A 27,594-nucleotide genomic window follows, 5' to 3' on the forward strand; every position below is an offset into this window, starting at 1 on the left:
ATTATTTGTTCAGCATGTCTTATCTCACTGAAAACGCACAAACTTCCCTTCAGTGTGCTCATCGTGGCTTTCAAGGGACTAAGTAACCATATGACATGCAGGACCGGGTAGCATCGTGTGTGTGTGTGTGTGTGTTTTGCAATGGGAGACGGTTTTCTCTGCACCATTGAAAACTCTGCTGCTGCTCAAGGGTCCCAGTTCCTAGCAAGTCCCTGCACTGCTGCGCACCAACAGTGCCAGCAGCTTGTCGTTCACCCGGCTCACCCCTGGCATGTAAGCTGCTTTGCAAGGAAAAGCAAGCATGGTACTGAAACGCAGCAGGGCGCAGCAGTGGGGCAGCTGAGCCTGAGACCTTCACCTGCACCCAGCCCAGCTGGAGCAGCCCCCGAGGGAAGCCCCATCCCTCAGACCGCAGCAGGGACCTTCCCACCCGCCTGCGGCCCCACCGGGTGTAAGGGGGGGACCCAACCCAGCCTGGGCACACACAGCCCATAGGATGCTGCCTCACTGTGTTGGGCTTGCTTAAAGGAAGACTTTAAAAAGAAAACCGTTTTTCCCCAATTTGTGTTTGGGATACGCAATTCATGTTGGAAATTAAATGGAAAAGAAACTGAAGTTTTAAGGGTTCATTTCTGTTCATTCCCTGCCTGCCCCATCTCCACCCCTCTCCGCATGAAAAAGAATTGCAAAACTGAAAATACTTCATTTTGATGAGTGATTTCAAACACAAAGGTGGTGGACATCACTCCTACTGCTGGAGAAACCATTTCCATTGAGCACCTCTGCCAGGGAGCGTCCAGCTGGGCTCGCTCTGTCGCCCCAACAGCTGGTGCTGTGTGCTGGAGCCGCGGCCGTGCTGGCGCTGGCAGCCCTGGCAGAAAGGGCGCGATGGGACCGACCGTGTGCGTGCTGCACTGTCTCCACCCGGAGCGAGGCGAGGGGAAGGCCAGCGCAGCAGTGGAAGCTGCATTTCAAGTAGCTGGATCCGGTGTGGGAGGGGATGTGTGTGGCGAGGAGGTTTCCACACCCAAGGGGACAGAATCAGAGAGCCAGCCATTTTCCTCCTCCCACCCTGACCCTCTTTGTGTGCCTTCAGTGCTGCAAGTCCCTGCCCCTCCGAAGAGCCTCTTGTTCCCTGTAGGAGAGCGATCAGCCTGCAGCCAACCTGTGGAGTCCCCCCAGCCGCCCACATGTCTCGCCAGCTGGTGCTGGGCCTGATAAATCCTAAGGAGAGTTGTCCTGAGAGAGAGGGGAAAAAAATGGAGCTGCTCACCTCCTGAGGAGTGTTGCAGAGGCTCCAGATCTCTTTCTTGATACAGAGAAATCCGCAGCAGTAATTGAGGTATTGTGCCTCCTCAGCCTGTAACACACATGCTCCGACTGCAGTCTTTCCAGCAGAAGCCTTGTCAGTTGAATGCCTCCTTGCTTTAATCCCCGAGATTGCTGAAGGATGCTGCTCTCATCTGATAGCATTTATGGACTGTTATAATGAGCTTTGGCTTGCTGAGATAAATTAAATTGCTCACCCAGAGGTGCAAACTTCATTAATGCCAGCAGTGAGTCAGATCAGCGTTATTCTAGCACAGAATGTAAACCGGCTGGACACATGAAAGGGGATTTGGCTGGGATTTTTTTTCTCTTTCTTTTAACCTTCCTAATTGCTGTTGATTTGTATCTTTTTGCTGCGTGTGTTCAAACTCTACTGCTTCTCCACCCCTTCATCTTCTAGGGGAAACCATCAAATAACACGCCATTCAGGACTGAATGATTTAACTGCTCAGTGTTAACAGTTAGCAATACTCTGCAGTTTTGCCTGGCAGGTTTCTAGCTCTTTCACATATTTGACAAGTCCAAGAAGATACTTAAGACTAGATCTGATGAGAAATTAAAGCGTGTCCCTTATTTCTGTCCCAGTTTAGAGGCCTACCAGTGGAAATAAGATGTTGCACACTGAGATAAATGGCACAGAAAAGATAGGTATGAAGTTAACAATGCACACACCATAAAAATCCAGAGAAAGTGTCACTTCATAATGTGATGGGCATGAGCTCTGTCTGTGTCCTCAGGGGTGACACTCATGCACCTCTCATTAGGTACATGTGTGCATGTTGCGGGGGTCATGACCGTATGACAGAGTACAGGAGATTCCTCACTCATTACATTCACCTGTTTCAGCAGGTCTAAAATTAGCTCCAGAGCCTGTGACTGGCTGTAGGGGACCAGACTTTGAGGCTCTGTGCAGGCTCAAGAAAGATGTCACAGATTCCAGGTTTCAGGCTGTGGGTCCTTCGGTAAAGGTTGGTTTCTCCCAGTACATTTCCCTAGTACAGGTCCTGAGGATGTCTTCTAGTTTCTTTGTACAGGAAATAACACAAATATAACACAATAAAGTTCATTCATAATAGCAATCAAAAGCCCTGAGAGCATGGATCAGTAAGGGAGTATATAGCCACTGGAGAAGCATTTTCAGGAGCAAATGTGTGGGAGCCATCTGTCGCCTCACCATACGTGGTGATAGTCACAGCATGTCTCTCTCTGCATCCTATTCTGAAAATTTACACCGTGACTGTAGGTTGCCTAACATATTTTGCAAGTGTTGCCTGCCAAAAGGTGCATTGCACCAAATGGGACACAAGGCTCAGCAGTGACAGTGCCCCAAGTGGCTCTGAGCAAAAGGCACTCTCAGCTGCTTTCCCTCCCCGGGGGAAGCCAAACGCGGGTCTTGAGTATTCAGTACAGAAAGTTGCCTGCTTCCTCTGAAGCAGGGGCACAATAATCTGTTGGTTGGAGGCAAAAAACTAATTCCTGTTGAGAAATATGGTGAAAAGCTTTCAGAAGAAAGGGTATTGGCCAGGGGAGCAGCTTGCTCCAGGTGACAGCTATGGCCACCCAGCACTCCTTTACCTGCAGTCACAAGCACAAAGAACTTTTCTTTCTGTTCCTCCACATAAAAGCTGGGCAACATGCACACATACAAGAAGGCCAAAAAACCCTACAGGGCTTACAAAACATGACACAGTGCTACACAAGCTCCTTTCCCTGGGGAGGCTGGAAGGAAACAAGCGTGTGACAGTTACTCATCACATTGCTTAAGGCAAGACTGGGAGGCACAGAGATGCTGCAGCAATATGCATCGCAAAGCTACAGAATGAGGAACTGACTGACAACAGTTTCCTGGCCTATATAATGCAGGAGTCAGACCAGGTGAGGACGTGAGCTGTGATTCCAGTACAGCCTCATCGCCTTGGCTCTGGGTTGTTGTCTGGTATTTGATGATAAGATGAGGGGGGACCTGAATTCTCATTTGACCAGCTGAATGTGCTAAGGACACACCTTCAGCCCAGCTTGCACTTGGCCCCTGCCCTGAGGGTGCATCCCGAGGTACCACTGGGTACCTGTATGGCACCATGCCTTGCACCATGTCTCTGTTCATTACTCATCCCGACTTCATGCACAGCACCAATATTTACATGCGAAAAATGACTGTGATTTCAGCAAAAACAAACTGCCCCCTCAGTCCATTAATAAATCCTGTTTCACTGCCAAAACATTTTAGTTTCCACTTCTTCAGACTTGCTTTGTCTTCATTGTCTCTATTTTTGCTGCATTTTGTCACAGCCGGCTTGTTTCTGACAAATGAAAGTTTGCCATTACGGTAAATCTTTCTGCAGTGTGGCCAGCAAAATACTAGCAGTAGAGAAGCCTCTCCTTTTTCAATAATTCTGCTAATTAAAATCACTGCCTGTACTTTCTAGATGCACTGTCTGTACTCGGGGAGGAATGGAAGGCAGAAATCGCTGCCCTCTTTGCAGGAGGCTGCGCGGCCAGGCCTGGGGTGGTGCAGCCTCTACCACAGACGGGTCTCCTGCCCTCGCCGATGTAACCTGGCGGTGGGCGTCGGAGGTACGGGGTTCTTAAAACTCGCGCAGAGCTGGCTAAAACGCTGGGTGTTCCCATTTCTGCCGAATTCCTCAGGGGAACGAGCCCCGTTCCCTCAGCAGTGCCAGGCCTGGAAGACCCCGGTGGGCAGGGGGCATCCCCCGCGCAGGGCAGGCACCCGTCCTTGCGGGTCGTTCTCTCCCGCCCGCGCTCCTCGGCAGCCCGCTGCCGGAGGGCGGGTGCTGGGGCGCGCCGGCCGGGTGCGGGCTCCGGCCGCCCCGGGCCTCCGGACCGGGTCCTCTGGGCCGCGATGCGGTGGGAGGCGCCGGGCGGGGGCCGGGGGGGGGGGGGGGTGGGCAGCGGGCGGGGGCGGCAGGGCGGGAGCCGGGCCGGGGAGGGGGTGCCGCGGCCGGGCGGGGGCAGCCCGCGGCGGGGGCCGTCGCCCGGTCCCGGCAGAAGCCCCGCTCCGGCCCCCACGCCGCGCCCGCGGGATTCGCGACAAGCCGCGGCTGCCGCCGGGGGGACGCCCCGAGGGAGGCAGCGGGGGGGGGGGGGGGGGGCGGCTCCCGGGGCCGCGGCCGGCGGGAGGCGGCCGGGGGCGGCCGTGGCGGCGCGGCCCTGCCCAGCGCCGGCTCCGCTCCGCGCCTGGTTGGTGCCGTCGGGGCCGGGGGCGCGGCCAGGCCGGGGCCGTCCCGGTAAAGCGGCGGCGCGGGCGGCGCGGCCCCGCACCATGGAGGGGCACCTGGCGCGCTGCAAGATCGTGGTGGTGGGGGACACGCAGTGCGGCAAGACGGCGCTGCTGCACGTCTTCGCCAAGGACTGCTACCCCGAGGTGCGGCGGGCGGCGGGCGGGGGCGGCCGGGCCGGGCCGGGCCGGGCCGGGCTGGGCTGGGCTCACCTCTGCTCTCCCCTCCGTCCCCCCAGAGCTACGTGCCCACCGTCTTCGAGAACTACACGGCCAGCTTCGAGATCGACAAGCAGCGCACCGAGCTCAACATGTGGGACACCTCAGGTGGGCCGGGGGGCTGCGCGGGGGGCGGCGGCGGCGGGATCGTCCCTCCGGTCGAGGGTCTCCCCTTCCCCGCAGCTACCGGGCCGGGGCCGGGACCGGGGCCGGGGCTGGAGCAGCGGCCCCGCGCCCTGCGGCTGCGCCCCGCGGTCCAGCAGCCTGCGAGCTGCCGGCCGGGTCCCGGGCCGCCGCCGGGCAGCCCCGCCGCCGCTCCGGGGTGACTGCCCGGTGTCGCCGCGCCGGGCGTTCCGGTCTCTTCTCCTGCAGCCCGCGGTGCGGGCTCCCAGCTCCGGCTCTGGTGCCGCCTTCGCGTGGGAGCGGCTCCATCCGTGCCCGGGTAGGGACGCGGCCGAGCATCGAGCGGACCGGCGCCGGGCTGCGAGGTGAGGCCGGGGAGGAGCGGGGAAGAGGCGAGGCGCGGGTCGAGGAGGGAGACCTCACCTTGGAGAGGAATGCGCTGAGGGAATGCGCTGTCCTTTCATCGCTCTCTGCGAGAGCGCGTCCGGGGTCCTCTGGGGTTTTTTTGGTTTGGTTTTGCCTCTTTGTGTCCTCAGTTGTGATTCTGCATGAAGCCGTAGGCACCCCTGTCGCAGCCCACCGAGACCCTTCCCAAACTTCATGCTGTCTTTCTGTGGAGGCACAAATTGCAAGTGACGTGCTTGATGCAGAGCTAATCAAAATACTGGCATCCAGCAAAGTTCATGTGCACCTTTTAATTTACCTCTGACAGCCTTTTTGGACCGCTGTGTACACATGGTGCAGCTGAATGCTGTGCTCTGTTGGTGTACGTACATCACAGGCTTGCTGATGCTCTTTCCCCATAATTTCTGGAGTCCTTATGGCAGATGAAGTCCTCTCGGTGTCCAAGAGCAATAGTAAATTAAAACATGACCTAGGAGGAAGACCTAGGACTTTCTTTGCTCTTGTACGCTCTGATTCCTTGCTGTAATTTTACATCCATCAAATTACAGCTGTAGCCTCAGCACAGCTCTACCTACAGTAGTGGCTTTACTGAGTCTTGGACTAGCTCTAACGTGTAAAATGTGTTTATCGAGTCTGCTCTGGAGCTTCCTGACCCAGGAGACCTTGCTTTTGCTGCTTTTTGTTCCCTGAGACAAAAAGGGTCTTTTGCTTTGCCCGCACGATGTGTGCTGTGATGTGAGCCACAAGGATGCTGGCTGTTAGGGCAGCTCTTGGTGCTGGAGCTGTGAATGAAGCGTTGGCTCTCAGCATTTGACTGGGAGCTGTGCTTGAAGGACAGAACGGGAGCTACACCGTGGAAGTCACTGCACGGTGGATGGTGCCAGGCTGATGTGTCTGCGTGAAGTCCCTCAGACGTGGTAACAGCGAAGCCATCCTGGTCGACCCGGGGGCCTTTCCTGCAGAGGTTTCCCTGGAGCTGCTCCAGCAGGGTGAGTCCAGATCGAGGTGTGCTGGGAGTGAGGGGTGGCCAACCTCTCCTGTCACCCGGGCGCGCTTGCGCGTACACCCGCAGCTTGGTCACCCCTGTGGCTGTGGGGGTTTCCAAACCGTGGACTTCTGCAGCCTGCGAAAAGGGACTGGGTGGAGTATCTTTGTTAGGCACTGAATGGCTTTGCTCTGAGTGTCTGTATTTGACATGAGAAACTTCACCTTTTGAGGGTGCCGGAGCACATTTGATGCATTGTTGGCTTTTTAGGAATTCTCCAGAATGTTTGGCTTTGATCTTACAAACGTTAAAAGAAAAGGACATGATAAAAAGTCTTTAAAGCTGTGTGTATGTATCTGATGCCTGCATCTGATGCTGTCATGCGTTAATTTTTATCCTTTTCAACCAAAGATATAAGTTTGTCTAATGTTTATCTCTATAGTCAAGAGGAAATGGACTTTGATTCTTTCTCCCTTCTCCTTATGAAAAATATAAGACCTTTTTAACAGCTTTGATGTAGATAGAGTTCACTAGATAGTTTTCCAGATAAATTCCCTTCTGTTGCAGCTTTGATTTGAAATACACAGGAGCTAGTTCTTCAATAAACAGTCCTGCAAAGCAATACACAGCAATTTTCCCTAGTAATCAAACTGATATTTTTAGCTGTAGACTGCAAGTTGCTGTTGAGTTTCCACTACCCTTCAGAGACACTTGTAAACAGGAGCTTTGGTAAAAGAAGTTTTGCACAATAGTGAATTGAACCAGCTGAGCTGAAGGGATTGAGAGTGGCTAATTGCCCTCCTCATGCAGAATGACAGGCACTGGGGTGCACTTTCCCTTGTCTCTGTGCTACCTCCTGTCTGTTTTAAGCAGCTTCGCGCGCAGGGGCTTATTGTTCATGATAAATTCCATCCCAGCAAGAGCGGGAAGGGAGGTGCTGAGAAACTGCTCCCCTTCTCCTGTCAAGATCACCCGTTATATTTTAAACACTCGCCATCTCTTAGATAAGTAATGGGAACTGAAGGTCTCCTTCAGAAATCAGAAAAGAGACCTGAACAGAGGAGCTGACTATTGATTTTTTTTATTATTATTATTTTTCTTTTTTTTAGTTCCCCCCTGCCCCATAGTTAGTTGTGAAAGTGGTTGGAGACTCTGGAAGCTGTGCAGGGTGAGCTGAGCGTCTTTCAGCAATGGGTGTTGGGGCAAGAGCAGTCTGCCTGGAAAACTCCCTTTATTGCGACTCAGCGTGGCCACAGCCTACCTGGCCGCTCACAAGTCCCATCGATAATCTCTGTACAAACCGGGATTCTGCCTGCTCCCCGGGGCTTGTAGTACTGGCTGATATAAGTGCGTTGGAAAATGCAGCCTTTCAGGCTGAATTTGCCCCTCCTGCTAAGTGGCGAATGCAGGCTATGGCATTAGCAGCTGGCAGGCAGGCAGTAATTCTAGTTAGAGAAATATTGCCATAGGGTGGACAGAAGTGATGGAGAACTGAACGGCTCCCAAATTGTATTGGGACCTCTGATTTCCTTTAAATGTCTTTTAACCCTTTGTCCATTGATTAGTTTCTCCGAGGCTGGAGGGTGACTCTCCAGAGTTTCCAGCACTGAGAATCCGTCATGAGGATGAAATCTGTGCCGCTCAGACAGGGCAAATGTGAGGACTCTGCACCGTCTGAAGTGCCTCAGATCTAGGAACCTACTGGGGAGAAAAGTGAACCAAGTTTGAGCTTGACCCCTTGCCTGTCATCTGCAGGTGCTGGTTGCATTTCATGTTTGTTTCTTTTTAAGTTAGTCCCAGCTCCGGGCACACTGTGAGAATGAAATTGCTTCAGGTGTCATTTTATAGCACAGGAGGGATGTCCCATCCCTCCCGTCCCCCTGAAAGCCTGCACTACATGCTGTTTTCTAAAGCCTCCATTAAAACGCAGTTTGACATCCTTGTGTGTGAGGGAAGAGGTGTGGAGCCTGCCTGCCGTACCAGGTGGACAGGGCTCTGGCTCCAGCAAGCTGCCGTGCTCTGGCACCTCTGCTCATGAGCCTTACGGAGGACACGGTGCTTTGCTGCTCTTCGTGCTCCCATTCTGGCAAATTCTTTTTTTGCTGTCTGTTGGCTGAATGTGCTCGGCACAGAAACGACTCCTCTGCGTGGCAGCGGTATCTTGTGGCGGGAGGAAACTCCTGTTCGACGGGATGCCTGATGGCTTGGGAGTGCTGTTCCCAAAGGGCTGGGTGCCTCCCAGACCCGCAGTGCCGGTGCCCCAGACCCGTCAGGAAGAGCTTTCTTCCTTGCGGCCAGGTGGAGGAAAGACAGATGGTTTTGTGATCACTAGCAACGCTTTGCAAAGAGTAGGCGGGTTTCATTTCCAAGCTTCAGAGGTGTGAAAGGGAGTCAGTAACCACCAGGTATGCACTAGGCAGGTAGGTTTCCCTCAGCAATGCGATAGCTGTGTTGCCCGTGGGATCAGGGAGTGTCCGTGGGTCTGTCCTGCTCTGGGAGGTGTCGCGCCTCAGTACATTCCTGCGGTGACTTGGGCATTGCCAGTGGACTTGCTGCCCACAACTCCGGACTGGCCCAACGTTGCCGCCTGCCGCACTGGCAGCCCCACAGAGCCCCTTTCCCAGGGCTGGGTACCAGCAGGAGGAAAGAAGGGCTCAGGCAATGCTGCTGCCCAATGCCTCAGCAAGGCCAGGGTGCTACAGCATCAGTGCTGGCAGGCCCGAGGCTTTGCCCTGTACCTAGGTGGGGTTTTTGTTTTGTTTCCAATAATATTGGGGAGGAAGCTACTCTGTGCATGGCAGCCTGGGCTCAGTTCCTTGCTTTTGGTTCACACCCCCTTTATGCTGGGAGGCTCTGTCAGCCTTCTGTGTCTGTGGCCTCTAAGTGCAGGCAGGCAGAGCAGTGATGTGACCTGAGGCCATTTATCTGCATGGTGCATCTTTTGCTGATGCAGAACCCGGTGCAGAGTAGAGCTGCCCGTTTCTGGTACAGGCATCTGTGCCAGCGGCTCAGGGGGAGGCCCAGGCCTGGCACTGTGCCTTGCATATGATCATTGCCATCTTGGAACGCTGCTGGAGAGGACTTTTCTGTCCTTTGTGGCCCAGCAAGATGCACTGCTGCTGAGAGCTGCAGTATCTACCACAGCCTGCAACGTTGCATAGATCAGTGCCCACAGGTTCAGCAGTGCCACTTTGTCCCCCTCCATGCTGCAGCTCACAACAGGGGAGTTGCACAGCTGCCAGTCCTTTGCCGGGGCTTCTGCCTCTTAGGCAGATGTGCTTTCAAGACAAGAATAACATTGTAAGTTGAAAATCCCCCTCCGCCTCCCTCTTTGCCTGTGCTCAGCAAACAGTCTGCCTTGGTATGGCCTGTGTGGGAACCTACAGGCTGCGGTAACAGATCCTTCTTTAGGGGAGCTACTGAGGAATGTTGATGAGATTAGAGAGCTGAAAGGGGCCGAGTTTAGCGATGGCATCTCCATGGATGCTGAGGCTGTCTGTGCCTGGATTCCCAGCGTGCAGCTCCAGGATTACCGTGGCTGCCTCTTCCAAAGTGCAAAAGCAAGTTCTGTCTTGCGAAGAGTTCAATGCCGCTTGTACTCTGAGGCAGAGAAAAACCGTGGAGCTGCCCTTTCCATACCAAAATAGCTCCTCTCATGCTCCCTGTTGAGGCTGGGAGCCTGAAACCAGCATACTTGTGTTCTGCCTCTGCGCAAATACAAAGTTAAGCCTAAAAATATGTGCAGCTGGGTCACATTCTCAGGCATGTCAGTAACCAGTCGGACAGAACTTTAAAGAGTTGCAGCAGAAACAGCAGCAGAAATGCTTATGCTGGAGTAGGTGGAGGATGGACATTACATGACATGACATGACATGACATGACATAACATGACACGACAGTCCCTGTGAGGATTGTCTCACTGGGCTGGGCATCGTGTGGGGATGCTGCGATGCTGTGTGACTCAGAGATGGAGGTTGATTATCTTGCACTTCCCTGCAGCATGGGCAGCATGCCCTGTGGCAGCATCTGTCCTTTCGCCCCTACAGACCTGGGAGGCTTAGCCTCTGTGGGGTTGTGGGGTGTCCTGGCAGTCACGGGGGGTGCTGAGAAGGAATGGTGCCATTAGCAACAACCAGCTGACTCTGTTGGCTGCTGTGACCTTGTAGGCAAGGAAGGGCTTTCTGTGGGGTGGGTTTGTTCCCAGCTCTGATGCAGACCCCTTTCCCACAGCACGGAGGTGATCCGCTCTCTCCTGTGGGCAAGGACAGCACCGCTGTGCTCTCCCTGTTTCTTCTTCAGTCTGGCTGCTCTGTGGCACCCGTGGCACCTCCCGATGCTGCTTTAATGCCGATGTAATGCATGTTTAGGGCAAGCAGAAGCTCCTTATCGAGGCAGTCACATAAACAGACCTGCAGAAACTCCCTGGAGCAGGGCAGTCATGCCCTGTCCTCTGCCTGTGATGGCTTGCCTTTCTAATAGCCCTCACCGAGTGTGGTGCCAAGGATGCCCCTTTTGCCCCACCAAACAGTGCTAGTGTGCTTTGGGACAGCTGATGTGGGACAACAGGAGGCTTTGTGGGAGGGAGAGCTCTGAAGGAGCCGTTTGTCACGCACCCTGGGCCCCATGCGTGCAGTGAGGACATGGATGCAGCTTTCCTTTTTCCCCAGATTCTGAAGATAAAATCTCCACTCGATTAAACTTCACAAGTGTACAGGCCCAGCCTTCCCTGTGGGGAGAAACCTTATCTGGTAGCCAAGCAGTCAGGGAGGGATCTGCTGCTTATGCACAGCAAACCTGAAATGTGCAACATTGCGTAAAGATAATTGTGTTCGTTCAGCCCTCGGACGTGTTCCCCAAAGCCAGAGCATGCACTGGCTGTGCTGTGGGAACCTGTTGCCACTCCTAGTCCTTGTTGTATGCCATAGAAAGGATGACAGGCAGGTTGTGGCAATGCCAACTCCCCTTGTGACACGGCAAGAGTGCCAGGAAGGGACTTCTGGCTCTCATTTGTCTCCCTTCTCAGCTGCCACAGGTGTGATTTCCAGCATGCTTGTGAGAAGCCTGGACGAGCTACTCGGGCTGCCTCTGCAGCCTCAGCTCTCCCACCCCAGACACTCAGTGATGCTCCCCCCGAGATGCCAGCAGGGACTTCTGCAAGAAGCTTCCAGAGCTGCCTCCCGATTGCCAGAGTGATGTTTGCATCTGAGCAAGCTCCTCTGAACCTCTGTGAGCTGCATGTGTGAGACAGGGCACAGGATCTAGGTAAGGCAGAAGCACCTTGTGCCTGCTTGAGCTGGGGGTTCCTCTGCCGGTAAATCCAGCAGAACAGCCTCCTCCTGAGTGACAGGTTTCTGGTAATAAAGATCTGGAGAGGGGCCCAGAAATGCCACCTCAGCCTGTGCAAATACCATTCTCTTCATCCTGATCATGTCGGTCCTGAAGGTATGCCAGCTGGGCTGTTTAGTAATTTACTCATTTTTGTATGTGTATCGTAAGAATTAGGAGCAGAGGTTAATTGTCCAGGCTGATTAGCTGTTGTTTCTGTCATGCGCTTTCCAGACGATTGCTTGTTGCATGTCACGGAACAGTTTCCTCCTTTCCTATGCTTTGGGGGTTTGCAGTGGTGTTGCACAAGCAAGAGAAATGTCATGGTCCAGCCACGAGAGAAGCTTGTAAAAGTCCTGGGGCTGGTGGCTGTACCACATTCGGTGTCCCTTGGAGGGCTGGGCTAGGGGTAGTTGCACTTGTGACCTGCAGTTCCCTCTGCTGCTTTCTGTCTCCCGCCAGCTTTGGTGGGATGCTTCATCTCTCCTTGTTTTGCCCACTTTCTCTCTGGCAGGCAGGGCTTTGTGTCATTTCAAGACAACTCTCTGACCCTGACCTTGCTGCCCGTCAAGGTCAGGGAGGTGGGCCCCTTCCCATCCTGAGGCTCTGTCATACCCTAACTTCTGAAGAACAAATTGTGACCTTCGCTTGGGTAAAACCTTTCTGAGGCCTTGCCTGGAAGGATGGCGGGATCTCCTTTTGTGGCAAAGCCTGCCATTGGAGGGGTTTCTGTGAGAAGTCGTAGGGGATGTACTGGTAAAAGCTCTGCCCCTTGGGCTGTGATGGGGATGGCCACTCGGAGAGAAACCGCAGCCGGCTTTGCCTGGCTGTGGTGTTGCTGCGGGCAGAGCCACTGCGCAGGCACCTTGGTGCTGGGAGGGGTAGCAGTACGTGTTTATCAGCTTGGCATTTCGCATGCAGACAGACAGGTCTTTGCTGCGGAGTGCAACTTGGCATGATGGCGGCTCTGTTTGACTCTATTTCACCAGTCTGCTTTGCTCTTAGTGCCACTCACTTTAATGTCTAATGTCACTAATTGCTGCTTCTTTTGTAATTGTGACCCCAGAGTTGTCAGGTCTGGGCTTCAGACTGTGGTACTGCCAGAGCCCGTCATTACCAGTATCTCTGAGTCTGTCACCAGTGCTTTAATTCCTGTCTCTGCCACTTGTCACTCTTCTGGGCTGGACTCTAATGAGCACTGTATTAGTGTCAGAAACATGTTTTTTGTATCAGTGGGATCTGCATTGCCCTGCCCTTCCAGACAATAATCAGCCAGGCAGGGTCAGGGATCCTTAACCTGTCTTTGAGCCCTGGCTGAGCAGGGACCTGCAGGGTGCTCAGGAATATTGCTGCAGTTTATCAATCTTCAAACAAAAAAATCCTCTGATTTTCTTTCAGGAGAGAGGGTCCGATTTCACACTGGGAGGATGAAGTCAGTCTCTGAACTCCTGATGGTTCAGATCATTGTCTCCCTGATGTGCAGCTTTTGCAGTCTGGGAGGCTGCAGTGGCTCATTTCCTGGTCTTCTGTTTATAAAGCCCATCAGCACTAATGATACAGGGAATGAGGAGGGCATTTGCATATTCTGGTCTGTTGTATGCCAGGCATACTGAGCTACTGCTCTTCAAACATTGCCTTCTGCCTTTATAAAGGCAGCTAAAATCTTCAGGGCAGGGACCTGTGTCTGCAGAGTTCACCATGCTCGTGGTTCCTCCTAAGTGAGAGATCATCTCTGAGAAGCCCTTTGTTGTGGAGATGACTGTTCAGGGCTCTGGGAGGCCCATCTCCCTGGCTCCTGCCTTGCAGGAGATGTCTTGGGGGACCTTGCAAGCAGGACGCACCTGCAGAAACCCCAGGAGACTGCTGCTGGAGCCATGTCGTGGGCCACGCAGGAGGTGGATGGAGGCGGCTGTGGGCACGGCGGCTGCCAGTGAACACGAGCGACATGTCAGGACGGTGGCTGCCAGTGAACACGAGCGACATGTCAGGACGGCGGCTGCCAGTGAACACGAGCGACATGTCAGCGTGGGTGGCTTCATCCTCGCAAACAGAGATCTGAGCCCGTTGTGTGCTCAGTCAGGGAGCTCCTGTGCCAGGTCCAGGACCTGCCTGGTCCCACAGGTGCTGGCTGGGCCGTTGTATGGTCGAGCGGAGCACGGAAGACAAATTTCCTTCCTAGTCTGTCTCCAGTAGGATAAAGGGACTGGGCATGACCTTTGGGGCTGTTTAACTGCTGCTCTCCAGTATTCCCCGAGGCTGAATTCCTCTTCGCCCGCCACCGTAAACTCTGCCATTGTTTCTCGGGGCCGATTTCCCCTTTTCTAGCAGTGGGAAATATTTTAGGGTGACTCCGTGCCCTCTTGTTGCATCTGCAGAGGAAGTGGCAGCTCTGGAGCGTCCTGCATGTCTCAGAAAACCAGCCGAGATTTTTGCGGGCTCACCATGGGGACTGGCCTCGCCTCTCTGTACTGGGGTGTCTGGGAGAGCTGCCACTTCTGGCCTCTCATTCACGGCCAGGTTTTCAACCCAGCATTTTTATGCTTTCCCCTCGACGGGCCCTGGGAGGAGACAATAGCCGGGCTGTTACAGGGGATGCGTGCCTTTCTCATGCAAATGGCTGCCTGCATGGGGAGAGCCCCTTCAAAGCCTCAGCCCGGAGCTCAGCCTCGCCGGCCGAGCTGGGTGAGGGGCCGAGGAGGGGTGGGGGGCACCCGGCCGGCGCGGCTGTTGCAGTCCCCTTGCCCAGCAGCGGCTCTCTGCACCGCTGCAGTCCGACCCAGGAGCAGCTGGGGGGGTTGTTCCTGCCCGGCACGGCTGTGAATGGTGCAGAGATTTCGTGTTCGGTCTGAAAGGTGTGGTATAAATAAAATATATTGTTATTAACACCTTCATCATCATCTGCCCTGGCAGAGGAACGACTAACCATGAAAGCCGTTGCATTCACTGGCATCTCATGTAATATTAACCGGGTCTGGAGCCCTCACGTGGGGAAGGCATGCGGTGATCGAATGCGAGCATCCTGCTCCCACGCCAGACCTCTGCTGCAGCTGCACGGAGGAATCCCTGCCCGGCCTGGGGAGGTGAGAAGGGGGCTCAGAGCCATGCCTCTGCATGCAGGGCCTTTGCCTCTAGTAAGCAGTCACTCAGATAAATTGCTCTGCAAAAAAAAGCCACTTGGATCTGTGAATTCAGCTCCAGAAAGCCCTGCTTAACCTCAGGAAACGCCGAGCACGTGTGCTGGTACACAGCAGCCCCGAAGGGTTTGAGCCCCCATCTTGGGAAGTGCTGGAGGGCCACGCAGCTGGTGAAGCTCAGTGAAGGGGGATTTGGACCTGTGGCAGCAGAGGGGATAGTCTCCTCGTGTCTGATGCTGGCTGAGAGGTGGTACAGGCTTGCCATGCATGGGGAGAGGATGCTGAGACAGCTGCATCTTGGTCCTGCTTTGACAGCTTTGTTCTGTGGACAATGGCTTGGCTGAACTGGCGGTGGGATTTGTCTAGCGAAGAAGACATCCTCTGTAGTCTCTGAAGACCGCTGCTTGTCTGGCACTGCTGTACGGGGAGGTAACCTGAAGCTCTTTGGGCTTGTGGATGCAGCACTCCAGAAAGCTGGGATGAATTTCTGCTTCATTCTGTGAAGGATGTTCTTGGCTGTCCCTGCAGAAAGCAGCATGTGCCGCAGCGTTGCTGGCTCTACGGGGAGAGTTTACAGTGAGCCCTCTGAGACAAGTGCTGAAAAATTTAGGTCTTGGCAGTGCTCGTCTCTGTTTCAAGCCAGAGCTGGCTGGGGTTGCAGGAGCCCCTTGCAGAGCAGATCATGGCTCTGCATGCATATTTTCTTTCCTGGTTTGTAATGTGCTATTGTTGGATGGAGGGTGCCCATGTGAGGATGCTCATTATCTCTCAGAACAGCTAATAAGGAATAAATGAAGATTAACACTATGTTGGTATAGATGAAACAGCATATTTCAGTCCCCTGCCCGAGAGTGGCATCTCTGAGTCACAGTGCCAAGCATTTTGAGGGGCTGCTAGCTGATAAGAAAGAGGAGCTACTCATGGCTGTATCCACCCCTGCATTTCAGACAACCGTGTGGCTTTTATTTTTAAGCTGGTTTTTGGCTAGCTCCAATTTTCTCTCTTTAGTCATGAACAGATGCACATAGGTCCTGTTTCTTGCAAACCTGGGTGCCAAGTGGAAGAATGACTCATGCAGTGAAGGAAGGCTGGATCCGCAGACACACAAGCCTTGGGTGCATGTGTGTTCAGAAGTGCCAGACTGTGGGTCTCTGGGGTGTCTTGCTGGAGTATCTGAAAGGTGTCGAGTGCTCAGAAATGATAAAACTGAAGACCTGGAGTTGAGGGAACTGAGGCTTTCATGTTTTGTGTGTTTTTTTTTAATTGTCATACTCAATGAAAAAGTAATAGATGCAAAAACTAGAAGAATAATCCCCCGAACAGAATTTCCTGATTCAGTAGAGACATCTCCAAAGAAACCTGGAGATTAGCTAAGTTTGGAGCACAGCAGCTCTCCTGCCCTGCTGGGCAGTGCTGACCATTGGTCTCCATTAGTCTCCTGGGGTAGGGCAGAGGCTTCTGCAGCTGAGGCTGTGAGCACTGGCTGTTACCCACTGCCAGAGCAGCTGGTGAGCGGAACTACCAGTGAAGGTGCCAGGGGCTGCTCCTGCGCTTTGGAGTTGGAGCAGAAAGTTAATGAATACGAAGGCAATTTTGTTCTCATTAAGAAAATGAGGTTCTTGACCTAGTGCATCCCTTCCCTCAGCTCCTCCCGCCAGCACAAGGGTCTTTCCTCCCGTGGTCCCAGGTGGTGAGACCACGATTCCTGGCACTGGGGTGGGGATGGTGGTGGTTCTGCAGGATAACCAAGGGGCCATGCTCCACTGCGCACCGCCGCTGCAGGCTCTCGCTGAGGAGCTGGCTGGCTGCTGAGAGGAGCAGCAGGTTGCTATGATACAGTTTGCTGTGGCAATGTCTGTGATGAATGGAGCCAAAACCACCTCTACAAAAGGAGCATTCCTGGGCTGGGAGGGGGCAGATTTATCTGCAGTGTTTATGTAAAGCTGAGGACCGGCAGGGAGAGGATGTGTGTGGGAACACTTTCCTCCAGCATGTGCTGGGGGCCCCTGTCTGGAGGCAGATACCCTTATGTGCATGAGGGAGAGGGCACGGCTCGGATAAAGGACCCAGCAAATCCAAGCATGCAGACCAGTGCTGGAGCTCACATCCCATCCGGTACACCCACACCAGGCATGAGGCTGAAAACTCAGTTCAAAGGGGAGCTCAGTGCTACTAAGCTCGGTGCCGCCTTCGAATGCGGCCTCATCCTCAGTGGGAACTGGGTCACCTTGCTGCGCTGCAGGAGCATGGGAGGGAGCGGTTCACTGGTGCCAGCTCTGCCAGTCGTGAACTGAAGCAGCTTGAGCCTGAAGTGAGGTCAGAAATCTCCACGCCTGGGATGCAGGGCTGCCCTGGCTCACTGTACCTCCCTGTGCACCAGCCTGCATCCCCTGTCCCCAGAGCTGGCCAAGGCACCACAGGGACTGGCTCCTTTCCATGCAGGGAACATGACTTTACCTCTAGGAAGAGGGCTGGGCTCTGCAGAGATCAGGGTCTGTTTCTGCTGTGCTGGATCCCAACTGCTTCTCTTCCTGGTGACTTTGCAGGGACAGAGACCCAGGCTGCGGCTTCTCTCACTGATGGGAGCAGGGGGTGCAGGTGCCTTTGCTCCTGCGGGCTGGCAGTAGCGTGGCTGTCTGTAGGAGCTGGAGATACCTGTAGCGGATTTTGCTGAGAATCCAGATGCGCATCGAATCCCAGAGTGCCTGCCTGGGAGACTCTGTGAGAGCAGCGGGAGCTGTGTGGGCATGGCTGGGGCTGCGCTGGTTGGAGCGTGCCCTGAGCTCTGTGCTGTGGAGGTCCCAGTGGGGGCTGCCACTGGTATCTCGCTGTGAGCTGGCGTCAAGGGGAGAGTGGGTGGCCAGTCTCTGGAGCCGGGCAGGGTTTGGGAAGTCAACACATCTCAGCCCTCAGCCTGCCCTGTGTGGGCTCTGGGCGGAGGAAGGAGCAGTCACAGCCAGGTCTGCTCTCCTGGCTGAGCCTTGCAGAGGGATCTGGGGTGTTGGCAAAGCACCTGGCCTGCAGAGCTGTGCTGGAGGGGCCATACCCGCTCTGCACCGTACATCAGTTGTGAGCCCCCATGCAGAGAAGAGCCAGGGTCAGAGCCCCTGAGGAGAATCAGCCTATTCTCCTCTCATGCTTATCCCAGGCAGATTCCCATCCTCCCGGAAACATAAGCCACCATCATCCATAATTCATCAGGTGCTGAACTTCATCAAGGAGCCACCTGACACCCGGGCTGGGTGCTCCACCCTCCTCCCAGGGTGGGAAAGTGCCGGGTCCGGGTGTCCCGAGGGGCCACGGCAGGAAGCGCGTCCGGTTTCTTCGGCCTCGGGGTGGGCGATCCTTCTTTCGGAGGAGGCAGATTCAACAAGGACTCTGGTGTCTCCGCTTCCCCTTTTCATAAATAAACATCTGCTTCTCATCCCTCCGGGAAGTTTCAGCCATTGTAAAGCCAAATATAAAACCCAAACAGTGTTTTTAAGTAGCAATGAGCTGATTGCTCCATTACTGTTTACTGAGGTATCTACGATCACACACCGAATGCACTTAAAATAAAAACATTGTGGGACAATAACTTTAATGCCTGAAATTTGCATCGAAGGTGTATGCATGTGCATACGTGTGCGTGCGTGGCAGAAGCCATGCAGGATTCAGGCTGGGCTCTCTGCCTGCTCACTGAGAAATCCTGCAGAATACAGACTCATCCCCTCCAATTTATAGCTTGTTCACCAAATCCTGTCACATCTTTTATGTACCAAAAAGAATCTGTCTGACTTTTTCCAGTACAAATCCAGAGCAAAAGGCAATTCTTTTTTTTGCCTGTCTTAAATTCTCACAATCTGTGTGAGCAAGCTCTCCTATATAAAGATAGCAAGAGAGGATAAAAAGCAGCAGTAGCATTCCCTGTCTTCTCTCAGCCACACCTTTCCACCGTTAGTGGTACGGCAACTGCATGACAAGTAATAGGATACATACGCAAGTGGTGCAAAGAGGCATGTGCTGCTCTACAGTATCACAGCCCTTCCAAGCTCCCTTTTCTGCGGTGAGCCAGCATGCCCTGGCAGCGCAGCTCCACCACCTCTTACATGCCAGATGCTTACTAGGGAGGGAGAGGGATGCAAAAGTTGCATTTATTTCCACTCTGCAAAGGGATACATGTAAGAGCACAAGGACAAAAACCTCTGACTTCCACGCCTAAACAAAGGGACCAAATCCTCTGCAAACCAAACTCTGCTGAACCTAATGGTGTCTGGTCACTGGTCAAAAGCTTGGGTCAACATCCTTTATCTCTGACAGAGCAGTTTGCATCATGTGGCAAGGTCTCCATTTCTTACTGGAATTAAAGATCTCTGCCTGGCAGAGAGGGCTGGGGGTCCTAGCCTGCCCATTTGGGTAATAAGCAGTCAGTGGGATGAGAATTCCTGCTCACCAGTCTCCTCCTGCTCCTCTCTGCAGGCTCAGCGTATTACGATAACGTCCGTCCCTTGGCCTACCCGGACTCAGACGCTGTGCTCATCTGCTTTGACATCAGCCGCCCGGAGACCCTGGACAGTGTGCTCAAGAAGGTGAGTGCCCGCTGTGCCTTCTGGCTGGCGAGATGGGACCTCTGCAGCAGCACGTGGAGCTGCCCTGGGGTCTCTGCTCCCTGGGCTAAAAGCTCTGGCCCTGTGGCCAAGCCTTGGCTGGAGTCTGTGTGCTCAGATGAGGATGGTCGACTGCTACTGATCCCTACATGGTCTGTGCAGAAAGCAAGATATTTCCATTTGAAAGGAGCCCAATGAATGGTGTAGCTCATGGTAGCTTGCAGCATGTGTGTGGGGGTCTGTGTGTATGCACACATACAAATGTGGGGACAGAGAGAAATGTAGGGCATTTGTTCTGTTTTTCATGAAGACCTTGGAAAGCGTTGTGCGTCTCGTTAGCGTAACCACCAGGGAGCGTGCTGTGGATTGCTTGCAGCAGTTGAGAAGTGGCCCCTGGTGCCTGTTTCCATGCAAGTAGAGAGCTCAGTTTTTTGGCTGTCCCCTCAGTTCAGCATCTGCACAGTAAGAAAGACAGCAATCAGTTCCCTATAGCTTGACAACAAGAATAATGAGCTGTGGCACTGAATTTCAAGCCTCTGAATAAATAAAATGAGATGGCACAATGCCACTGGACTGGATAGCATGCAGGGCCCTGAACACTGTCTGCCCTGGCAGAGCTGACTGGCCATGCTCTGCGTTAGCAGCTGAGAGTTTTCTACCTGCGGGTTAGTGCCTTTCAGCAAAACAGATATTTCCAGCTGGCAGGTCTGGCAGGTCCCCACAGGGGAGAGCCCCACAGGGCTGGGGATCTGCTGTGGAGCACCGCTGGCTGGTGTCCCAGCAGGTCCCTGCCTGCCACGCTCTGGGCTAGGTCCCATGAGAGGTCCTCATGCAAGGCTTTCCTCTGAGATGGCATGAAGTCCAGCAACTAAGGATGCTGCTCAGGGGAGAGGGTAGATTGCCTCCTGGCCACTGGCATCCCTTGGTCCTGGCCATACCCTGCTTCCTTCCATGAAATTCAGGCAGCTGTGGTTTCAGTGAGCTCTCACTGCTGTGCAGCAAAGCTGCAGAGAGCTCACTGGCGGCTGCATCCTGTCCCAGAGGCGAGTCTTGGCTGGCGTCTCATTTGTGAAGCTCTCTGAGACACCGAGGCGTGAAAAGCACTACAGAATAGTGATTCCTGTAGCTGTTCTCCCCAGTGAGCCCCAGGCTGCCGGGGCTGGACTGGCCACTGTCTGAACAAGTCACATTGTACTGACTGCCCTCTTGGCCTCTCCACATTTTGCCAAATGTTGTGCTGAAGCAAGTGCCTCTTACTCAGCTGCTGGGAGGGCTGAGAAGTGGGTCTGTGTCTCAGAAGTGTCCTGGTGAGGGGACAAAGACCCTTCAGATAACTCGGTCAATGGCTCAGTGTTCGTTTCTAAAGCAGGTCCCGGGTACCAAGCGTGCTGGGTGGAGGGAGGCGTGTTTCATGTGGACTGAAAGAATTCACTGCTCAGCTTGGGAGTCAGCAGAATAATAATGCAAGCAAATCGCTTATACCTTAATAAGATGCAAACCCATCAATAATTAGCTGGGGTTGGGATTTATTTATGTCTCTGCACACTCTTCATGTGAGTCCACACTGCTCAGTGCGCGGTCTTCCCTGTGCAGCCTCACAGATGCTTTGAGTACTGTTAAGCAATGTCTTTTTGATATGGTGACTTAAAATAAACCCTAAATCACAGGGGATTTCTTAAGTGCCTCTGAGTAGATGCCTTGTTTCCTTTGGTGCAGGCTTGCAGCCTACGGAGGTGGGGAAAATTCCTAAGACACCATGAAGTTGAAATGGGTTTCAGCTTTTGATATCAGGCAAATAAGGAAACTAACACTCCCTATTCAAGCCTCAGGCAAAACCACTAATTCAGCAGAGGAAATCTTTATTATTGCTGCCCTTCTGATGCCTGGGCTGCCGGTACAGCATGTACAGTTGAAGGGAAGGAGCCATCTGAGAGAATGCAAACAAGCAGCTCTTCATTTCATACAAAGCAGGTTTTCGTGGGGTGGTGCCTTCATTCTGGCAAGTCTTTATAGCACAGCAAATCTTAGGCTCCTTAAGGTGTCAGTCATGTAAGAAGAGGGTTGCACCTCTGTCCATAGACGAGGGAGCCTTATGTCATTACAGCCAGCCATGATCTCTGCTTGGTAAGAACAGACCCTATAGCTCAATCCCTTCGGAGATTTTCATCCTTCAGGTAAATTAGGGTGCTTGAATTCCAGCTCCAAAAGAACTGCATCATCTTCCTCTTGTGGGTATGCTTGCCCTTGATGCTGTGTGGCTGTGACACCAGAAATCTCCCAGATGCTGTGCAGCCCAGCATGCTGCCCAGCTGCTGGGGATGTGTGTGAGTCCTAGTGGACAAATGTCCCTGGCGGCAGGGAAGGGGAGTTCATGGTGAAGATACTTGAGCCCATCTCCTGGTGGAAAATAAGATTTTTCCATATTTTGCAGTTGCTTTGGTCTGATATTGGTTAATGAAACTTGGGTCATTCTTGGCACTTCCTTTCCCCACCAGGTTATAAACACTGGGTTGTGGGCTTGGTTTTCTTTCCCCTTCTAATTGCCCAGGGTATATGCTTAACCAACAGTTAGCATAGCAGGAAATTGCTAAATCCAAGTGACATCTTTAGCCGGGGGTAATTATTTATCATCTGCCACCTACTTCAGAAACACTAGATAAGTAACCAAGGTGTTGACACGCTGATGGGGCTGTACAAATTTCCCCTGGGTGAGGTCACAGGTGATTGTTTTATTTACTGCTGTGGACACTTAGCTGCACACTGGGCATTCATTTTTGGAGCTCTGAAAGGGATCGTTAGTGCCAAGGAAGTGGATGTTTGCCCTGGCCTTCTCCTTCCATTGCTTCAATTCTTTATTTCCCTGGCTGTAGCTACACTCTGAATGTCTTAATGTCTTTAACATGTGGCTCCCAATAATAAACAAATAATGAGTGTGTTGTGAAAAGACCTCCCCGCCAACCGTGGTTCAAAAGGTCCAGCAAGGTTGACCTTTGGAGTCTCAGATCTATGCGCCAGACTGTGTGGTCATTATTTTTCCACATTCATACCCACGAGTGGTCTCCCGTGACCTAGCACAGGGAACTGCAGCTTAGATTTAACAGGTTTGCAGGGCATATCTGGAACAAGCGAGCATAAAGTTATCCAAGAGGCACTCTGACCATTCCCGTCCTTGCCTGTGGCAGTCATTAAAGTGCCCTGATGAGGCTAATCAGTCTCTGAACAGCTGTGACCCCCGTTTGGAAAAGCCACACACACCAGAGTGCATGGTCTTGGCCTCTGAAGTCTGCTTTCCAAACCCAATCCCATCAGAGCCTCATGTTACATTCAGAACACCTGGCTGTCCCGCCTTCAGCACAGTCTCCAGAGCCACTCCTGGCCTGCGTCCGCACTGAGAGCCCCCGCCGATCATGGTGACCACCATTGCCTGTGCCCCTTCCCCTCTTCCTGAAATCTGGGGCGTGCAGTCTGCAGCGGGGCCAAAACCAGCCTCAGTGCTGGTGCCAGGCACCCCAGGTCCGAGGCAAGAGACCTAAAAGCAGCATTGCAGTGGCTACCAGTAGCAGTCCTGCTGCCCTGACTGGTCCAGTTCCGGGTCCTGTGCAGAGACAAGCCATGCCGGGTGGCTTAGCAGCATGTGATGATGGTCAGGAGGTGCTGGGACCCCGGGCTGCCATAGTCATCATTCCTCTGTGGGAGAGGGAAGTGCCATTTGCTGGTGGGAGCAGGAGAAGCTACAGACCAGACTCATGGGCTCTGCTGTGGCTGTGGGGCATGGAGGATTTTGGCTGGATGATGCTGTCCGGTAGGAACTGATGGCACGAGTCTCCTGGCCTGTCCTTCCCTCCAGGGCTGGGGAATATTGGACGGGGCTCTTGGCCTGGTTGGAGAGGGGCTGGGAGCAACAAGCTGAGACCCTGTGATTTCCTTTGTTGTTCCAACCTTGACCCTTTCGCAGGCTGCCCGCTGCCAAAATTAACTGACGTGGAGGTGCCCTCGGGCCTCTTGCAGTGTCTTGTACACCAGCAGCCCCTGAGTGTCTTCTCCTTCTTGTCTCCTCTGCAGTGGCAAGGGGAAACTCAGGAGTTCTGCCCCAACGCGAAGATTGTGCTGGTTGGCTGCAAGCTGGACATGCGGACAGACTTAAACACGCTCCGAGAGCTTTCCAAGCAGCGCCTTATCCCTGTGACGCACGAGCAGGTGTGTTTCAGCAGCCGTCCCCGTAGGGCTCAGGGAGGTGAGGCGGGCACTTTTCTGCAGGACCTACTAGTACAAGGAAGCTCAGCAGCAAGTGACCCACTGTGCCCAGGTCTTGGTCTGAAGCTGGTTTGATCTTGGCTCATGGACTCTGAGCTGCTCCTGCTTACAGCACTCTTTTTTCCCCAGCTTTGGCAGACCTTAACTTATTACTGATGCTCTGTTGAACAGCCTCCTGGTTAGTAGCTGAAAAGTCTTTCCTCAAAGGTGGTGGACATGCCTGATTTGACAAGTTGGACTGGCCGAAGGGGAGTGTTGTGCTTCTGCATCTCCTAGTTCAGTGCAGCTTTCTGCTCCAAGTGACTCTTCTGGTCAGGTTCTGTGTTGGGACAACACTGCCGGGGGGATCAAGCCACAGCTGGGGGGGTCTGAGGGTCTGCTGCCAGGCTGCTGTGGCCACCAGTGGACACAGCAGTGTCTCCAGGCTGGCCCGGAGACCCAGACTCTCTGGTGCAGTGCAGGGGTGGCTGCGCTCTGGGTTGCTCTGTGCCTGGCTCCGTATTGTGCAGAGCAGGTCCCAGATGACTGTCCCGGTGAGAGGAGTTGCCCAGGCCCTCAGCTGCAGGGGTGCCACCACGTTAGTGAGAAGGTGCAAGTGATTCAGGGTCCGGTGCCCGGTAGCACTGTCTGCTTGGGAGGCCATGCTCATGTGTGGTGCTCTCACAGATACTTGCACTTTATTTACAGAACTGATGAGTAAACACCATGAGAGAGCCGCTCCCGGCTGTGCCACAGTGCTCTGACAGGGCTGCCAGCACAGACAGGGCTGACGGTGATGTGAAAGGATGCTCCTTGCAGAGCGCTGGTGTTTTAACCTTCTTCCCTCTTCCTCCCACTCTCTCTGGACTGCAGGGCAGCGCGCTGGCACGGCAGATTGGCGCGGTGGCCTATGCAGAGTGCTCCTCCAAGGTCTCGGAGAACAGCGTACGGGATGTGTTTCATGTGACCACACTTGCCTCCGTCAACAGGGTGCACAAGAACTTGAAGCGCAGCAACTCCAAACGGGGACTGAAGCGGGCATCACAGATGCCTGGCAGGACGGACTTACTGAATGAAACAGAGATCAGGAAAGACCGAGCCAAGAGCTGCTCCATCATGTGAAAAACAGGCTGTAAATAATGTGTGTGTGTTGTCCATTTTGTACAGTAACTGGCTGAGACAAGGGCATGGTGCTGGCTGCAGGAGCCAGCCCTCCTTTCCAAAGCCTTTCGCTCAGTCTTTAGGGCTGAGCAAAGGTCCCAGCTGCAAACCGGGGTGCCGAGTGGCCCCCCCACCGTGGAGACTTCTGGGTTGGCTGCTGCTGTGCGGATTGCTTGGGGTGAAGGAACCACTTGGCAGAGGAGTATTCAGGTGCTGGAAGGTCCGTGACTGGGTGAAACAAAGTAAAAGGGAGCGATCCTGTGTGTGTGCCACCCTCCTGTACCCATGGCCCAGCCTCTGTGCCTGTGTGCAGCTATACAGAACACACAGTGTGGGGCAGTGGGCTCTGTGGGACCTGGGCTGGAAGGTGGGTGGAGTTGCTAGCAGCAGAGTGCAATCAGGAGAAGGTATTCTTCCAGTCTTCCTTTAGAAGAGAAATGATGTTTGAGGTGGTGCTGCCTTCAGCTAGGCTGGACAGCAAGTTGCCATGGAAGGTACAGGTCTGGGCCAGAGCTAGGAGGGAAGGCACCCTGGGAAGGAACCTTAACCTGTCGAGACATCACGGTAGTCCACCTCCTGTGAAGAAAATAGATAGGTGGCTCCTTACATGGTATTTTAGATACTTGAACTCCATTTGAAATGCAGCAGAGTGGATCTGGCTCCAAGGGAGAGGTCTATGCCAGTAGATGCATCCTGAGAATTGTGGTTTCCTTCAGCAAGCAAATGCCACTCGGGAGCTTGTGTCCCAGCTGCTGACAGCCTGGTTACTCATCAGACTGCTCCCTGCCATGGGCAGCTGTGCTTCCGAGGCACATAGCTTCCGAAAAAGCAGACTGCAATAACTATCCATATCCTGCTCTCCACCCATTTCCAGCTGCAGATTGTGTTGCATGGTGCTGTGTTTGTCTGGTACAGATAACCAAAAAGATTATATGCGTATCTGCACCCTGTCTCCACTGTGGCAGTGGGAGGGAAGGTGCTCCCTGCCCCTCTTGCCCTGCTGTACAGCCTCCTCCCAACACCTCTCATTGCTTCTGCTGCTGCCCTCTCTAAATGCCTTTGACTACAGTGTTAGCCTTGACTTAATGTCACAGACACTTTAAGGAAAAAAGAATCTGCTCCATTGCCAGATCCAGCTGTGTCAGTGGGCTACAGAAAACAAATAAACATCATTGGAAAATGCATAGTGCTTGACTCTGTTCATGTGTCATTGAGTCTCTGTCACATCATCATTGAGTGCTGATGCCTCAAACCAGGCATCCTCTCAAAATGCCTTACTGCCTAACTTCTATTTGTGTCCTAATGTATCTCTCTAGCTCTTGAAATACACTCACACATACACTTGAGTGAAAAACGCAGAGGACTTTTAGTTGCATGTATTCATTTTGGAGCTGAAACACTTGCCTTGAATAACCTCTCACTCCATCCTGAATCCTTAAACACTGTGGAGCATTTGCAGGTTGTCTATGCCCGATCTACCAGTCCAAGCTGACATGAGCTGCCCTTGTCCTCATTGTATCAATAGCTGCAAGTGAAGATAGCTTTTGACTTAATATTTTGTGTCCGCTCTCCCACCCAGGTCTTAGACTTCAGCTGCATCATGAAGGCTATTCGGGGACTTGGAGCAGCTGAATTACCAGCACAAGGAAAGCTCAAGCAATGACTGAATGCTGTTGTGCTGGGTGCAGGTTGCAAGAGCATGAAAATGCCCATCTGCAGCCTGGGAGGAAAGAAACTGAGCAAGGCACCACGCCAAGAACAGCCTTCAGCGTCACGATGCTTTTCTCTTACTCTGCAGGGTCCCCAGAGCCTTTGCGAACATCAGTGAGCAAAACCATGTCCCTGCTTGAACAGTAGCAATCAGTGGCTCACAAGTGTCACTACCAAGTCCTCGTAACCTGTGTGCATTTGTTCTCATCATCCTCGTGTAATATAATCACTGTGTCTTCCTTCTTTCCACATAAGCATAGCAGCATAAGCATAGCACCTCCCCTTTTCTGTCATCTAGCATCTTTTAGGCTTTTGAAATTTAATCTGGCAGTCTCTACAAATGCCGTTTCTGGTCCACTGATTAGTTTAAACTCCCAGTGGCTCTATATTACTTGTTAGTTCACCCTATAAGCAAATCTCCAGTAATGGGCAGCAATTGTCAAACCTGAGCTGTGTCGAATATAGGTGCGTGAAGGAATGGGCTGTTGCTACAGGAGGTGGCTGTAAGCCTCACTGAGATGTCAGCTGGGTGCCTGTTCCCCTCCAACTCCTGCAGAGAGATCTGGAGACATGCAAAAAAACCAGCAAAGCTTGCAGAGGCACTGCAGGTGTCAGGGTGTTCAACCAGAGTGGAGATAAGCAGAAGGGGCGATGGCTGAATTGTGTGACAGACCAAACAGACAAGTTTGGCAGGAGAGAGAATACCCCATTTACCTGCACAGTGAGCTGGGAAGCAGCAGGATTGAAGTGCCAGGCGCTGGCTGCTCTCCATCCCCGGCCAGGGGCTGCAGCAGCAGCACCTTCCCCTCCCTCACTTCGGGAGGAGACGCGGCTGCTGATGGTGCTGTGCTGCCCTTTGTGCAGAGCTGGTCCTCAAAGGAGACAGGCTTGAGCTGCCTGGCAGCTCCCTGCAATGCTGTCCTGTTTTCTTGGGTCATTGGTGCGGAAAGATAACTGGGCCCCCAGTGGCCCTGGCTGTTAGCTCTGCTGTGACCACAACGACACTTCCCTTGCTGCTGCTCCTGATTTTCTTTTTGTACACTGAACTTCCCAGGCCCTTGCTGCTCAAATGGCCCTCCGGGATGGATTGTGGCAGTGTAAAGACACGTCTCAGCAGCAGCTCTGGAAGAACCAGTCAGAATTAATGGC

General features: G+C 53.4%; 1 protein-coding gene across 1 annotated transcript; it reads left to right on the forward strand.

Moving 5' to 3' along the window:
• Positions 1–4,534: 4,534 nt before the first annotated feature.
• Positions 4,535–25,919, forward strand: RND2 (Rho family GTPase 2). The gene is made up of 5 exons (XM_052785581.1): positions 4,535–4,711; positions 4,804–4,891; positions 19,214–19,323; positions 23,404–23,538; positions 24,448–25,919. Exons 1-5 carry the CDS (start codon positions 4,610–4,612, stop codon positions 24,694–24,696), a joined length of 684 nt encoding a protein of 227 aa, XP_052641541.1. The 5' UTR covers positions 4,535–4,609; the 3' UTR covers positions 24,697–25,919.
• The last annotated feature ends 1,675 nt before the right edge of the window (positions 25,920–27,594 follow it).

Source organism: Harpia harpyja, chromosome 4 (genome assembly GCF_026419915.1).
Source record: "Harpia harpyja isolate bHarHar1 chromosome 4, bHarHar1 primary haplotype, whole genome shotgun sequence".
Taxonomy (NCBI): Eukaryota; Metazoa; Chordata; class Aves; order Accipitriformes; family Accipitridae; genus Harpia; species Harpia harpyja.